We start from the raw sequence: 17,544 nt of genomic DNA, 5'->3' as shown, positions 1-17,544 counted from the left end.
CAGTCCATATAAAAATCTAAGGTTGTGGAGAACAGTGTTCGGCAGACATTTTGATTTGTATGTTCTTTTCTCCAAGTACACATCAGTCAAAATACTGTCACAGGACACGGCCATGCGATAACCAAAGATTAATAGTAATAATTAGAATAATCAATCTTAACAGTAATACCACTAATCAATGATGATCATGAATGAAGATGATGATATAATAGTAGTTTATTGTTATTTCCAAGATTTAAAAATCAAAAGTTGAGTTGAGGTTAATACTGTTAAAAGTCATCTATTCTTACCACTTGGCACATACAATCACTGCGAGATCTACTGTATCTTGTATTATGTTTTCATTCTCAAACAGAATGATTGAAAAAAGCTAATGAATTCAGCAATACTTCTAAGCTATTTCTATAAAAGTGAGTGCTGACTTGTCTCATAATCATAAATACTGGCTGGTTTGGCCCAGAGATTTGTGTTGTCTTCTTTATTTGGATGAACTATATAAATGGCAATCATGATTTCTGCTGAGCAGAGACTCCCTTCCAGTAATCCAGAATATCATGTAGGTCCTCATCTTTGGCAAACTGTACTTTCCTCCTTAATGCATGACCTGCCGCAATATACTCTTCCTCATCCCTGTGGCGTTTGCGGTGGAGTTTAAAACGTTCCCACAGGCTAAGAGATGGCCTGCAGGTGTACTCGGGGCTGGAATAGCCACTAAGGTTATGATACTGTGGTGAGAGCTGTGAATAAGACAGCTCACGTGGCCTTGAACGCGTTAGTGGCTCCAAAATGGATGACTTCCGGCTCCCTGACTCCTCTATTGACTCCTCTATATGGTGGGGACCAGGGTAGGAGTGCCTGTGCTCGCTATACTGTCGAATCTGTTCCGCCTCCGCCCTAAGGATTGCAGCAGCTGGAGTGACTGTTATGATTCCTGACTCATCTAAAGGAGATGTCTTCTCAATGTACTTAGATTCTGTTCTGTAGGCTCCTTCAGAACGAAAAGACAGAGGACTGCGCAATGAACCGCTTGACGATGTGCTTGGACACTTTGGTGGAGCATCCATACTGTGGTGCCTCTGCAAGGGATGATGGTACCCTCCTTTGTACACTGGAGACAGGAAACCAGATTTTCCTGGTGGGTGCTCTGATATTAGGACTAACTGTGGCTCTGCTGTAGACACGGCGCCAGATTTTGCAGCCTGGAAAGATGTTGAATCAGATTTAAGGGCGTCAATGCAGTTGTTAATGATCTGATTAACTTTGTCCACTTCCTTCGCAATAGTGGATATCTCTGCAACAGATCCTTGGCTGGTTTCCAATGGAGGAACACTGCATTCTCTAATGCTGCGGTCTGGTTGCTCCGATCTTACTTCCATGTAATTCCCCTTTGTTGTCTTTGGCGTGCCAGAGATCTCCTGCAGTTTATACTGGTCTGTGTCACTGGCAGTTGGCAAGTATGGCATCCTTTGTACTGTATCACCAGTGAACAGAATTTGTTTCTGTGACAACTGTGATATGGTCCCTTGTTCCAGTTCAGTGCCATATTTCATCTCGATCAAATTTCTTTTCATCTTTTCAAGCTTCTTGCTCTTTTGCTCGTCCTGCTGTTTGTGCTTTCTTACACAATGAAATACAATGCCCAACACAATGAGCATTCCAAAAAGACTACCAAGGATGGTCATAATGTAGTGAGTAGCAGTTGAGTCATTTGTCACAGGTTCTTGCAAAGTCCTTGGACCAGTGGAGATGGTCAGGCAGGTGTGGTTGAACCTCAAGGAGTTGCGTATGGATGCCACACAGTATGTGTAGTTAGTGTGTGATTTGAGGTTTTGCAACTCGATCTCTTCTCTCCGGCTTTTCAAGTTTTGGATGTCCGTGAAGAAGCTGTTATTGTAAAGGACAAGGATGTACATCTTGCGAAATGGATTTGGAATCTGGACCATGATTACTGCAGTTGTGTGCGTCACTTCTTTTAATTTCATGATTGGACGGGCATCTGGACCCAAAAATGTAGGGCTGATGCTTATGGGCTCCTCTGGAAATGTCCCTGATGAGCAGTCATCCAATCCACAGGGACTCAAATCTGGCAACTTTGTGGGAGTGCTCCCATCTAAAGATCCATGAAGATACGGAGTCACATTGTCATCAGTGCAGACGGAGGAGAGTGCATGGAAAGCATTCCGAAATCTCGGCATCCTGGGGTTCTGGTTCAAAAGATTGTAGCCTGAAAAGCCAGCTGGTGTATCGCACACCATCCGCTCACTTGTCCGGTTTGGGAATGCGGCAAGCCAACGCAGGAATCCCAGTAGTTCACATGAGCAACTGAATGGGTTTGCATAGAGCTCGCATGTTGTCAACTTAGACAGACCACGAAATGTAGAACCATCAAGTTGCTGAATCCTGTTCATAGAGAAGTCAATGTTTTCTATAGCAGGACACTCCCAGAATGCATTGGCTGTTACAGTCTCAATAAGGTTAGCCTGAAGATAAAGGTATTGTAAACGCCCCAAACCTCTTAGCATTCCCTCAGTCAAGTTCCTTAGCTTGTTAAAGCCAATCTGTAACACTTGAAGATTGAACTGGGCAGAGAAAGCCCCGTCTTCTATGTAAGAGATGTCATTCTTAGTCAGATTCAGGTAGGTAAGATTGCCAAAGCGACTCAGGGAAGAAAAGTGGATGCTTCGAATCTTGTTCTCGTTGAGTCGCAGGTCAACAATGGTGCTGTTAATATGCAGTGGAATATTTTCATATGGTGGCTGGTTCTGGCTACAGATTGCCAACCACACAAATCCTTTTTCACCCTCAATAAGCCAACAATCACTTTGGACAACAGGCACCCTTATCAATGTAAAAAACGCAAGAGTCATGGTCCAGCAAAGTAAGGCACTAGTCACCAAACCACCTCCATGTCCATTGGACACAGGCGAAATGGACATCTGTGCTTCAGTCATGGCTCCACCAGGTTATTAGATGGAGTAATAAGTAAATTCTACAAGAAAATGGGACAAGCCTTTGAATTATTAAATGTACTGTGGAAATTACATGGACAGTTGTTCAGTTCTTAAACTTGTTGGCTTGTATTAAAGATGTTGGGAGAACTGATTGTTTTCTTTTCTGTGTATGCTTGGTATCTTGTCACACCAGAGAGGAAGCTTCTGTTATGACCAGGGTCTTGGTTGTGTGCAATAGATTTTCAGATTTTGTATCTGAACGATCCCACACAAAGTCTTCCAGGGGGTAGGAAGTGCTTGTGTTTTCCGAGGACCACATTTCTCATCCGATACCAGCTCATGAACAGATTTTCATATTGCATCCTGGAGAAATAAGAAGAAAGAAAATCATTATTGATATTTGCAAGAACTCTGTCAGCAGGGTAAGATATGGAGAATGATCCAACAATATTCCCACACCAATAGTTTTAGAGCACAAAATTATATAAATATGAATGTTTTTGTAGTGCATTTAAAGAAATAAATCAGTTACCCAAGCGAAATACCATGATGTTTTACAATTATGTTAAAAATTAACACCCACATCTTTTGCTTTACCTCAATTTGCAACTATTAAGGGTGGGACCAAGAACAGAATATTGTCAAATTGCATTTTCAGAGCTATTTTTATAGTCCGATTTTGTTTAGCTTACACCATGTTTTTCATGTATAGAATCATTATGATTCCTCACCTACTGAGAGCTTAAGTTAGCATAGATCAATCGCGCACACACGCTAACACACTCTGAGGCCAATTAACATCTAACAGCTTAGCTCTTCCTGATAACACACACACACACCCACACTATAGAGAAGAGTTTACTTTTGCATCTATCCGCCTTATTAGCTTATGGGGCACTTTCCACAGCTAATGAAGGGAAACCCTTAAATAGGCTACTTTATCTTTTTAATTACAGCATGACCTAAATTGAACAAGTGTTGAAGAAAAAGAGTCACAAAGATTCCTGGTTATTTTATATCTGCAATAAACATTGTCCTTGTCATTTGAAGAAATTATTCACCCTGATGTTGTTTCAAACCTATGTGACTTCCACACAGAAGGTGAATTTTTAGAGAATATCCTGGCCACTCTTTTCCATATAGTGATAGTGAATGAGTTGGGTTGACAAGCTTTAAACTTGTAAAGCACCATAAAGTGGACCTTACAATTGCTGTGTTATACTCCAAGTCTTCTGAACTCCTGTGATAGTTTGTGTGATGAACAAACCAAAATATAAATCAGTACGTTTTTAAATATAATGTACTGTATAGCTTAAAAGACTTGGAATATGATATAAAAATTCAAATTCAAGAGATATCCAAAATGTGTAGTGTTGGGGGACTCTAGGAACAGGGTTGGGAACCATTAGAGAATAAAACATTTGGGGTGAACTATTACTTTAAAAGAAAGGGATGCAATATGTAGTGCCTCTTGTTTTATCAAAGGATTATACATATATATATATATATATATATATATATATATATATATATATATATATATATATATATATATATATAAATAAGTACTGAGGTACATGAGATACAAGTCCCTGAAAATGTGTACCAAAATGTCTTACAAGGCCTATTGGAGTGTGTTTGCATACATCTATTTATGTGTATGAGTGCTGGGTCGTTTCAAATGGATGAGTTTTAGAAAGGTGTATTGCTGCCTCATAGGTTCTTGACAGCTTACAACGCATTTATTTTAGAAGAGCTTTGTAGACAGTAGGAAAGGAGGGCAGGAGTAGTGATGGGGTGGAAAAAGCCTCTGTTGTGTGAATCTTTCATAGTGTTCATATTGTCGAATATACTCTCAATTCACAGTGTGATAGGAACTACACACCATCACAGTACACCATGCACCGTGAATGCAAACAAATCGCTCTGTTCAACTAAGTACCCTTCTCATCACTTCTTCCATTTTAAGTATTTACCTATTCATTACACTGCATTTATATGGTCATACCAGTAAACAGCGTAATTCTTACACTGCGTTTTGTGCCACTGGATATTTATAAATGTGTGTATGAACATACTTGTATAAATAGAAAAACAGAAAGTTATATATAATTAAGTATAATAATAATTAACACTAGTTAACTGCATGCAGCTGAGCCAACATGAACTACCAATTATCATTACTAACACAACATTATTGATCTTGGTTAATGTTCATCTCAATATATGCTAATACATTTTCTTTAGAAGTTGTAAAAATCAATTTTTATTGTTTATTTATTTATTTGTGATTATTATTATAGCTCAGTTTTACATGTCTCCAAATATAAATAAACAATGTTGTTTTGTTTGGCCCATTCATTCACTGTTTGAAAACAAACAGATTACAATTCCAGTTCAAAACGTATGATTAGATAATTTGACAATGAATTCTGACCTGAAGTAACTTATTAACCATTACAATTGTTTACTGTATCTGTACCAACAGTGGCATGATGTTTTTGACTAATAATTAATAATTACCTGTAATAATTTTACAATTTTGAAATGCAATATTTACTACTAGTACTAAGTACTATCAGTTTATGCCTGCATTCAGGATATGTAAAGAGTGTTTTTTTTATATTGCTGCAGCAGCTGAACAGATGTTTAGAATATGAAGGAATTTTATTAACCATCAAAATTTCTCAGGGCCACTTTATACGCTTAAACACACATGCTCTCAAGCAGATACATAAACACATTTACACTCAAGTTATGATCTGCAGAGCTTGACATCCGACATATACTGTTATCAGAACAGACAGTATTTAACTTCACATCTGTGGTGAAGAAATCTGCCCGAAAACATCAATCACGTGCCTTTATTAATGGAAATGCACACATCATTAATGCATTGCATGTCATTTGCATGCTAATGTATTTTAATTAAGGGAGTTTGGATGTTATAGAGAGAGAAGAAATTAAATATTATAAAGACAGTTCCCCTTCTGTCACTCACTCGACGTTGTGTCGATGTAGTGACACTAGGGGTCTCTCTTGAGAGCCCCGAACACCTCCCATTCTAAAAGACTAATGAGAATTGGCAAGTGGAATTTGCATGCCACTCCCCCTGACATACGGGTGTAAAAGGAGCTGGAATGCGATTCCATTCAGATTTTTTGTTCGGAGCCGAGCGGTTGTACTATCAGTGAGCTGAATACTACTGCTGTTCCATTCACCTCTTAAGAAGCGTATGCTGTTGAATATACATCACATTTCCACTGGCTTTATCTCTTTCTTGACACCAAATGCAGATTTCACCCCTGGGTGCTTCCACAGCACTAAAGAAGTATATTCCTGCTAAAGGATTTTGTCTCTATTAGAGCACACACATTGACGTTGAACCTCTTTTTAAAGACCGGCGCTCCCCTCAAGAGCCTGTAGGACTACGTCATCTATGGCGAGCAAAGCCCACAGTCCAGCTGGACAAGCCGCTTCTGCCCTGCATGCAATGGCCATCCTGCAGGTACACCAGGCCAAGGCACTAAAAGAACTGCACGTGGGTAGTCCTGATCCCGATGTGCTGCAGGAGCTGCTCTCGGCGGCCGACCTCACCCTCCGGGCAACGAAGGTCACAGCATGAGCACTCAGGCAGGCAATGTCCACCTTAGTGGTCCAGGAACGCCACCTGTGGCTGAATGGGGTCGAGATGAGGGACACCAAAGAAGCCGCTTTCTCAACGCGGCAATCTCCCAGATTGGACTTTTCGATAACACCGTTGAGGAAATCACCCAGCAGTTCTCGGCAGTGAAGAAGCAGATGGAGGCCATTCAGCACTTCTTGTCCCAGTGCAGCTGCTCACCGAGGGCCTCCCCCTTTTCACTCCCCGGCAAAAGCCCAGATGGCTCCGCCTCAACCCGAGCCCAGTTCTCGGCCCCAGCAGGAAGCTGAACGGAAGGCTCCTAAGCGCCCCTGAGATGGACAATCCAGGGAGCGAGACATCCGCTACGGAGCTGGAAGGCAGCCTTCTGTCGGTTTCGCAGAGCAAGGTAAGTGCTTTGAGCTCCCCCTCAGCACAGCCGCCTCGGGTCGAAGCAACACTCCCCGACGTGATGTTGCCTGCTCCACCCCACCGCGAGGCCTCACCCCTAGGTACATCAGACACGATCGTCCCCTTAGTGCCTCTCGCCCGGACATTTGGCTAATGCTTTCCAACCCATCGCGGTGGCTGGCTAGGCCATCCGACTTGGCTACGCAATTCAGTTCACCATGCCGCCACCCTGCGTGACGGAGATCGCAAGGACGCGATAGAGCCTGTCCCTCCAGCTGAGATGGGGAAGGGTTCAACAGCCCTTAATTCATCGTACCAAAGAAAGGTGGTGGGTTGCGGCTAATCTTGGACCTGCAAGTTCTGAACAAGGCCTTACACAGACTCCTGTTCAAGATGCTGACACAGAAATGCATTTTGACGTGCGTCCGGCATCAAGATTGGTTTGCAATGGAAGTGTACTTTCACGTCTCAGTTCTACCTAGACACAGACCCTTCCTACGGTTTGCATTTGACAACCAGGCATATCAGTACCCCTTCAGCCTGTCCCTATCCCCTCGCGTCTTCACGATAGTCACAGAGTCAGCTCTTGCCCTGTTAAGGGAAGTGGGCATCCGCATACTCAACTACCTCGACAACTGACTGATTCTAATACACTCTCGAGAGTTGGGGCACAGGGATTTGGTGCTCAGGCACCTCAGCCATCTAGGGCTTCAGTTCAGCTGGGAAAAGAGTAAGTTCTCCCCAGTTCAGAGCATCTCTTTTCTAGGCATGGAGTTAGACTCGGTTTCAATGATAGTGCGCCTCACAAGCGAGCACGTGAAGTCAGTACTGAACTGCTTGAAGTCATTCAGGCGGAGGACAGCGGTTCCACTGAAACACTTTCAGAGGCTCCTGGGTTATAAGGCTTCCTCAGCAGCAGTCACACTGCTCGGGTTGATGCATATGAGACCACTTCAGCACTGGCTTCAGACTCGAGTCCCAAGATGGGCATGGCACCGCAGCACACTCCTACAAGCAGGAGTTCCACTACAGCAAGTGTCCAGATGTGTCATGTTCAACGCAGGCGCCTCCGAACTGGGCTGGGGCACCGTGTGCAAAGGGCACGCAGCCACCGGATCCTGGTCAGAACCGCGACTGGGTTGGCACATCAACTACCAACTGCCAGTTGCTGGCTGAACTACTTGCCCTGCGGAGGCTTTTGCCATTGATCCAGGGCAAGCATGTGTTGGTCTGGCCTGACAACACAGCGACACTAGCATATATATATCGCCAAGCACAGTTAGACCTGTTCAGATCCTGGGAATCCTACCACTGCCCGCTCTGGTATTCCCTGGTGGAAACCCCCCTCAGGACAGACACGCTGGCACACAGCTGGCCCCGAGGGCTTCGCAAATAAGCATTCCCCCAGTGAGCCTTCTTGCACAAACCCTGTGAAAAGTCAGGGAGGACGAGGAACAAGTTACCCTCGTGGCCCCATACTGGCCCACCCAGACTTGGTTCTCGGACGTCATGCTCCTCGTGACAGCACCTCCCTGGCAGATTCCTCTGAGACAACATAATAGACTAAAGTGATGTTTGGCTGGCACCGGCTACATTAAGTCATCATAATTCAGCAACACGTAGCAGTGGAGTCCAACACGAAGCAGGAATGGTGCTGGATCCAGCCTGTTCTTGTGACCTCAGGATAGGAGTCCCGAGGTTGACACGGGGGCGGCTTAAACTGAGGGAGTGTGTCTGCATCTCGAACAGTGTTAGGGAGACTATTCCATAGAAGGAAATTTCTGGCCATCCAATCTTTTATTTCAATGATACACTCATAGAGAATTGTGAAATCTCATCAGGTTTTGAAGAAATATAAAGTTGTGTATCGTCGGCATAGCAGTGGAAACTTATTCCACGATTCCTGATAATATCTCTTTTAAGAGCTTAGTTGGTATAGGATCTAACAAACATGTTGTGGCATTTGATGTTTCGATAAGTTTTGTTAGCTCTTCATGACCTATGACAGTGAAGGATTGAAGTTGCATGCGAGGAAAATTATTAGACACTGTTTTCTGAGGTGCTATGACAGATGATTGCAGAATTCCAATTTTATTTCTGATTATTTCAATTTTATCTGTAAAGAAATTCATCATTACTCTTGTGCTACGACGTAATATCTGGTCCTGTTGAGGCTCTATTCCTACCAAATTTAGCCACAGTACTGAATAAACACCTATGATAGTTGTGGTTATTTTCTATGAGTTTACTAAAATATGCTGACCTGGCTACAGACACTAACCTTCCATGCACCACAAAATATTTCTAATTTTGTATTTTTCCACATGCACTCCATTTTCCGAGCTGCTCTCTTGAGAGCATGAGCGTGATCATTGTACCATGGTGCAGGGGTTATTTCTTTAATTTTCTTTAATCGGAGTGGGGTGACAATATCAAGAGTGCTAGAGAAGCATTTATATTTTTTGTTATTTCAACAGGTTCTTCTGGGCTTTGGGGTTTATTGAGTGTATGAGATAGATCTGGAAGATTATTAGTGAAGCTATATTTAGTGGTCGAAAGAATAGTTCTACCTGAACGATAGCGAGGTGTAGATTGAGTAACATTGGCTGAATGCAGCATACAAGAGGCGAGGTAATGATCTGAGATTCCATCGCTCTGCTGCAGAATTTCTATATTATCAACATCAACACCATATGACAGAATTTAATCTAGCGTATGATTATGGCGATGAATTGGTCCTGTTACATTTTGTCTGACTTGAAGAGTGTTGAGAATATTGATAAATGCTTATCCCAATGTATCATTTTCATTATCTATGTGAATGTTTAAGTCACCAACAATTAAAGCTCTATCTACAGTAACTATAAGATCTGATAAAATATTTGCAAATTCACCAAGGAAATCAGAATATGGCCCAGGTGATCTATACATTGTAGCAAGGACAAAAGATGACAGAGATTTTTAATTTATATCTGATGGTGTCTCATTAAGCATTATTAGTTCAAAAGGCTTACATTTATATCCTGTCCTCTGAGAGGACCAAAAACTTCACTGTAAATTGTAGCAACACCTCCTTCTCGACCCTTCAGATGAGGCTCATGTTTATAACAATAACCTGGGGGAGTAGATTCATTTAAACTAATATATTAATCCGGTTTAAACCAGGTTTCAGTCAAACAGAGCGTGTTCAATCTATGATCTGTAATCATTTAATTAACAATTAGTGCTTTGGTAGAAAGAGATCTAATGTTTAGTAGCTCTATTTTTATATGATGTGTATCTTTAATTTGTTTGTTTTGTTCAAGTTTGACCTTAATACAAAATTTTCTAAATGATTTAGTGAGGGTTTTGTGTTTGGTAGTTCAGGGAACAGACACGGTCTCTATGAGATATCTAGGAGATACTGTCTCTATGTGTTGTAGTTTATGTGACCTGTGTGATGTCTCAAGGCAGCTAGCAGACACTTGGATTAACCAGTTTGTCTGCTTCCTGACCTGGGCCCCAGTTAGTCAAATACTATCATTATTAAGACTATGAGCCAAATTACTAGAGAGGAGAGCAGCACCTTCCCTGGAGGGAGGGAGTCCGTCTCTCTTTAGCAGGTCAGGTCTACCCCAAAAACTCTTCCAATTGTCTATAAATCCTATTTTATTCTTCAGAGAATCACTCTAAGGCAGCTTTATGCCCTGAAGTGGCGTTTGTTCGCAAATAGGTGTTATTCCTGAGCCGAAGACCCTCAGAGATGCACAGTCGGGTCAGTGCTTTCCTTCCTGCAGGAGAGGCTGGAGGGGTGGCTGTCCCCCTCCATCTTGAAGGTATACTTAGCAGCTATAGCGGCACACCACAACGCTGTAGATGGTTAGTCCCTAGGGTAACTCGACCTGATCATCAGGTTCCTCAGAGGTGCCAGGAGGGTGAATTCTCCCAGGCCATGCCTCTTCCCCTCATGGGATCTCTTTGTGGTCCTATTGGAACTTTGGAGAGCCCCATTTGAGCCCCTAGAGTCAGTCGAGCTGAAAGCCCTCTCCTTAAAGACGGCCCTCCTGATTGCACTCACCTCCATCATGCAAGAGTTCTCTGTCAGCGACTCTTGTCTGGAGTTCAGTCCAGGCAGATTCTCACGTGATCCTGAGACCCTGACCAGGCTATGTGCCTAAGGTTCCCACGACCCCCTTCAGGGATCAGGTGGTGAACCTGCAAGCCCTGCCGTGGCTGTGTCCGGTGCATGCTTTGCGCACCTACTTGGATCACACACAGAGCTTTAGATGCTCTGTGGAGCTCTTTGTCTGCTTTAGTGGCCAGCAGAAAGGGACTGCTGTCTCTAAACAGAGGCTTGCCAACTGGATCGTGGATGCCATTGCATTGGCCTACCAGACCCGCCCCCTTGTGGGTTAGAGCACACTCTACAAGGAGTGTGGTGTCCTCGTGGGCACTGGCCAATGGCACCTCTCTAGCAGACATCTGCAGAGCAGCAGGCTGGGCAAAACCCAGTACCTTGGCGAGATTTTACATTGTCCCATGTTCTTTCAGGTACAAACAGGTTGAGTTCGATTATACGGAACAGCTGGCTGGATGTATCGCTTGCGACAACGTGCGCTTTTACCCCCAGTCGAGTTCACGAAGTCGTGGACCCTGGATGTAATTCCTCCCTAGCCCTATGCTTCCCAATCTCAGTGGAGGAGTTCGCGGACAGCCCCACTACGGGGTCTAATATGATCTGTACTTCGATAGGTGCTCCACAGGTGCCGATTACTCCGGTAAACCCTTTGATGTATATTCCACTGTACTCTGCCCCTGGTCGCTGTGTTTGTAGAGTTCCTCCCACTTTCATGGCAGGACCTATCGCCGCACCTCTTCCATGTGCGGCTGCTGAGCCCATGTGTCGTATTGCCACATGTTGACTTTCCCTTTTGGGCAGGGTGTGGTCTCTGCAGGGTCTTTTCCCCCTGAAAGAATAGGAAAGGAAAAGAACACCTACCCCGATGCGTATGATAGCATTAGATGGCCCCAGCCGAATCTAATACTCTGTAGAGAGAAAACATAGAGAGAAAAGGTCGCAGCTGTCATGGCCTGCTCCCATGTTAGTTATGTCCCTTCCTCCCCTCATGGCTGTGAGGAACTACATGACATCTTTTTGGGTGTTGGGGGAGGTTACCTGCTATTATGCTAGCAGCAGCCTGATGACAGCTGCCTCAGCAGTTCAGGTAACACGGTTCGGCTGTTGTGGCGTTTTTCTATACGGACCCTTATGTCACTACATTGACACAACGTTGAGTGAGTGACAGAAGGGGAACATCTTGGTTACTGTGGTAACCTCCATTCCCTGATCGAGGGAACAAGATGTTGTGTCCCTCTTGCCACAACACTGTACTAACCGCTGAAATAGCCGTACCTTGTCTCGGCTCCTCAGCACATAACCTGAATGGAATTGCATTCCAGCTCCTTTTATACCCGTATGTCCGGGGCAGTGGCATGCAAATTCCACTTGCCAATTCTCATTGGCCTTTTCTCAAAGAATGGTAGGTGTTCGCGGCTCTCAAGAGTGACCCCTAGTGTCACTACATCGACACAACGTCTTGTTCCCTCCATCAGGGAACGGAGGTTACGACAGTAATCAAGAAGTTACATGCATCATTGTACATGCGTCAACGATACACATAACGCAGTTTAAGCAGAAGGCTTAAAAGGTTTTCTGTAAACTTCAAATGCTTTAATGTCATTTCTTTAGATGACAAAATATGAAACTTTTTTTTTTCAGTTACTTTTTAGTTATTTCAATGCCATTCTGAGTGGATGTATGAAGTCAGTTTCTCTCAAATTCACACAAGTGTCCTCGCAGAGTAACCAGAAGTGTTTTACTTTTATTTATTTTCTGCTATATTTTGTAATCAATGCAATGTTATTTTATATTGCTGAGAGTACTGTATATGTGTCACTCCACTTTACTCCAAATGTATAATGTATTTCGGATTATGTCTTTTGTGACATTTATGTGATAGTTTCAGACTTGCACATGATAAATGCATCACAGTGGATATCTTCAACAGTGCTGCAGTCATGAGAACCAGCCTTCAGCTACAAGCTTTACTCATTCGTCCGAACACACTTAACCTGCATGTCAAGCCATTCCGAAACTTCAAAGAAATTGGTGTACTGTGTTATCTGCATGAACCCATTTGATACACTGCTGCAGAGCAAGTGCTGTTCAAGACTGACTAACATTCTGTATTGTGTGTCTATGTGTAAGCTGCTAGAAGGACTATAATATGATGTGTTTTGGATGCTGGTGTGCTGGTTTCCCATAAAAAGGCTTTTTAACCAAGTTTACCTGCTAGGCTTTCTTGATCAACCAGTTTCATCAGACAAGCCATGCTGGTTGACCAGTCATAAACAGCTAAGTTGTGTTGGTAATCACTATGGCTATGGTGGTCCACCAGCTTGAACAGTACCAAGTACTAACCATCAGAAATCAGCCTGGATCAGGAAATAATTTTTCAGCAGAGGTGATAGAAAGGAACGGATCGTGTTTTTGAATGCATCACAGAAGTTTCCTGCACCACTATGTAGTTGATTGTGGCTTAAAATAACACCCTGCTTTTTTATGATCAATAAGCAACTGTGTGACACTATGACATAAAATTAAGCCACAAGCTCTGGGCAAACATAGAAGATGCAGTTATCCCCATATTCTCTATTTAGCTTTTTCAATCAAGCCCTCTCATTTTTCTAGGCAGAAATCGAAATATCTCAGGTTTCTGGGTGCAATGTGTAATATTAGATACATTAGTCTTCTGAAAGTAAACAGACTGTAAACATGTCAGGATGAATTAAAGTGATGCACAGTGATTAATGTAACTTGACAATTTATTTATGCACTAATACACTGCAGCATTAGTAGAGATATAGAATAGATTCGTAGAGCATATACAGCATCAGTAGGCTTCATTTATATGTTGCATAAACAAGTGGACACTAGGAATGCTTTTTATAATACGTGGTACTTGCTAAGTGTCACGAACACCGGTGAAGGTGCCTCCTCAACCGGCCACCGGAGATCTAATTCACCCGAGTTCTAACCTCTAACCACACTTCACATAACCTTACATACCTGGCTCGATTGCACACAGCTGTTCCCCATTATCGCCACGCTATTTAAATCACGCGTGTCTGTGCCTTCACTGCGAAGTCTTGTTTGTTTCGGCTGCATTACTGAGCGTTTACTTATCAACCTGCTATTTGATCTCCTGTGTTCTTACCCTGCCTGTCTACGACCACGATTGCCTGCCGCCAGCCCTTGTTACCCACGCCTGTCTACCCGTCTTCGATATCAGCTGCCTGCCTCGATCCACTGCCTGCCTGACCACGAACTCGATCACCTCTTACACTCGAGTCTGCCCCATATCTGAACCTTGCCTGTTTTGTTGACCTTAACCCTGTCCCTAAATAAAAGACTGCTCATGGATCCCAATCAACCGGAGTCTGTGTTACACTAAGACAGACATTCCTATTACCATTGCTCATACTTAAGGGATTTGAACAAACAAAAATTGGCGTGTAACTCGTCCCAAACCTTTTGTGCTATGAACATGAATTACAAAAATTGTCCGGCTTGATCAGGAGCGGTGTATTATTACTTTTCAAAGTGGATGATAAGATGATGATAAGCTTGGTGGATGATAAGCAGCCACATAGCAAAACCTTGGCAATCATTGTGGCAGCAATTATTTGTAGATTTTACTTTGATATTTTTTTTCTTTTTTTTCCCTATGGCTTTTAAAGCAGGAAAATAATTTTCACGGATAAAAGAAAGTTATTTTTGCATTGACCAAATTTGACATTTATTACAGTTTAATTTAGCTTTCTAAAGAATCTGTCAACACCTCAGCACAAATTGCTCCGTTAAAAATTGCTTTTAATTTACATCAAAATATAAACACCAGTGCTGGACTGGTAATCTGGTAAACTCACAGGGTGAGTTTGATAAAAACGTTACCTACTAAGTTCTTTTTATTCTGCAAAGTGCAGCCTTCAAACATCGTTGCAAATTTTATTTTAATATTGTTCATTTGCTGTTTCTGTAGCCCGCTGAAATGACAGGCAGCTTGTATATATGATCTTAATATGAATTTGCTAGTTTAGCTAACTAATCAATTACAGTAATTTACCAAAACCTGCAACGCTAGTCAAAACATTACTTTCTGTGCCCTTCTGCACACTGTATACACCATTTGACATCAATGTCTGTCCTAACCAGTCCATGATCAACACATTAAAATGTATTTATTATGTTAAAAGAACAGGGCTCATCTCATTTCAGTTTCCCTTGCATTAATTTGCAATATGATAATGGCAAATTTCTGCATTTTTATGTCAATGCTGACATGGGGTTCCTTTGTAAAATTTCAGGTGTAACACCATGAAGTTGTCTTCCCCACTTGATGATCAGCCATTGCCGGAGCTTGATAAATTAATTGTTCACCCAAAAAAGAAAATTCTCTCATCATTTACTCACCTTGATACCATTCTAAATATATATAACTTTTTTCTTCCTTCTGGAGAACACAAATAATATATATTTTTAGAAGAAAATCCAAGCTCTGAGAGGCATACAGTGCAAGTGTCCAAAACAAGCAGCAGAAAAGCAATTCTAACTACGCAGATGATTTATTAAATGTCTTCTGAAATGATCTCATCAGTTTTGGATGAGAAAAGACCAAAATGTAACTCCTTTTTCACCATAAATCTTGACATCAGCAGTCTCCTTGGCGATCATGATTTCAAGCTTGATTAAACATCCTAGTGTTTGACGCATCTGCATAACCAATAGATGGCACAAGGATGTGTAATCATGCTTGAAATCGATCATGTCAGTAGACTGCAATGGCAAGATGTACAGTGAATAAGGAGATACATTTTGGTCTGTTCTCAACTAAAACCGATGATATCATTTCAGAAGATATTTATTAAACCACTGGAGTCATTTGGATTACTTTTATGTGGCTTTTACGTGTTTTTTGAACTTCATAGTTTTAGCATCCATTTCTTTGCATTGTGAGCACATCAGAGCTATTTCCTTCTAAAAATCTTCTTTTGTGTTCTGATGATGATAGAAAGTCATATACATCTGGCATGGCATTAAGGTGTGTAAATGATGATTGAATTTGTATATTTGGGAGACCTATTCCTTTAAGAATGCTCTCCTGACACTAACCAGGGCAAAGAAAACTACCACTTTCTCTGAACCATGTTTAGCTATATACTGATTTACCAGTGACAATGCGTCTCCTAAAAAGATGCTAAAATGTACCATTACCTACTGTACACCTAATGTAGTAAAGGGCAGTGTTCTTGATACAATAATATACTTTGCTATATTTATATAATGTCAGTGAGTAAACTTCTTTCCTGAATAATTATAAACACACATTTGTTTTTCAGAAGGTTCATCTGGATAAATCCTGAGAAAGACATCAAGTCTGGATGAGGCAAAGTCCTGTCAAAGTGGACGGGGAAGGTCACCCAGAAAAAGAGGACATCAGTCAATCCTTGTGTCTCCAGTCTATTAAAAAATCAAATGGACTATGAGTGGGACTTTATGAAAGAGAGTCATTCACCAACACTCTTTCATACACACACACACACACACACACACACACACACACACACACACACACACACACTCTCACACACACACACACACACACACACACACACACACACACACACACACACACACTCTCACACACACTCAACACACAAACACTTTCTCACACACACGTGCACACTCACACTCAACACACAAACTCACTCAAACATACACACACAAACACTCTCTCACACACACTCATCACACACAAACTCACACAATCATTCACACACAAACACTTTCTCACACGTGCACGCACACACACAACACACACAAACACTTTTCACACACACACACACACACACACACACACACACACACACACACACACACACACACACACACACACACACGTTGTTTCCATGTTTTATGGGGACTTTCCATAGACATAATGGTTTTTATACTGTACAAACTTTATATTCTATCCCCTAAACCTAACCCTACCCCTAAACCTAACCCTCACAGAAAACGTTCTGCATTTTTACATTTTCAAAAAACATAATTTAGTATGATTTATAAGCTGTTTTCCTCATGGGGACTGACAAAATGTCCCCACAAGGTCAAAAATTTCAGGTTTTACTATCCTTATGGGGACATTTGGTCCCCACAAAGTGATAAATACACGCTCACACACACACTCAACACTCAACACACACAAACACTCACACACACAAACACTTTCTCACACACACGTGCACACCCACACACAAACTCACTCAAACATACACACACAAAAATATTAATTTAAAATAATATACATTTAATGTACTTAGCACTACTGAGACTTATAAATATGAATCATTGTAGTGTCTAATAGTGTAGTGCATATCACATGGTAAATTCCCTTTCTATTTCTTTATTTATTGCCCTTTTATTCCAAATCATATAAACGGCTGCTTTTCTGTGTGTTCAAA

The 17,544-nt window shown here is 42.0% G+C and overlaps 1 protein-coding gene across 1 annotated transcript; it reads right to left on the bottom strand.

The window, feature by feature from the left end:
- Positions 1 to 506: 506 nt before the first annotated feature.
- On the bottom strand, positions 507 to 2,951 carry LOC127652108 (protein ELFN1-like). The gene has a single exon (XM_052138162.1). It carries the CDS (start codon positions 2,949 to 2,951, stop codon positions 507 to 509), a length of 2,445 nt encoding a protein of 814 aa, XP_051994122.1.
- Positions 2,952 to 17,544: the final 14,593 nt, after the last annotated feature.

Source organism: Xyrauchen texanus, chromosome 11 (assembly GCF_025860055.1).
Source record: "Xyrauchen texanus isolate HMW12.3.18 chromosome 11, RBS_HiC_50CHRs, whole genome shotgun sequence".
Taxonomy (NCBI): Eukaryota; Metazoa; Chordata; class Actinopteri; order Cypriniformes; family Catostomidae; genus Xyrauchen; species Xyrauchen texanus.
The sequence above is the reverse complement of the archived record's forward strand: the minus strand, read 5'-3'. Positions and strand labels throughout refer to the sequence as shown.

Excerpts from the sequence above, each read along its gene's own strand:
- LOC127652108 (XM_052138162.1), bottom strand. The coding sequence starts at position 2,951 with ATGACTGAAGCACAGATGTCCATTTCGCCTGTGTCCAATGGACATGGA.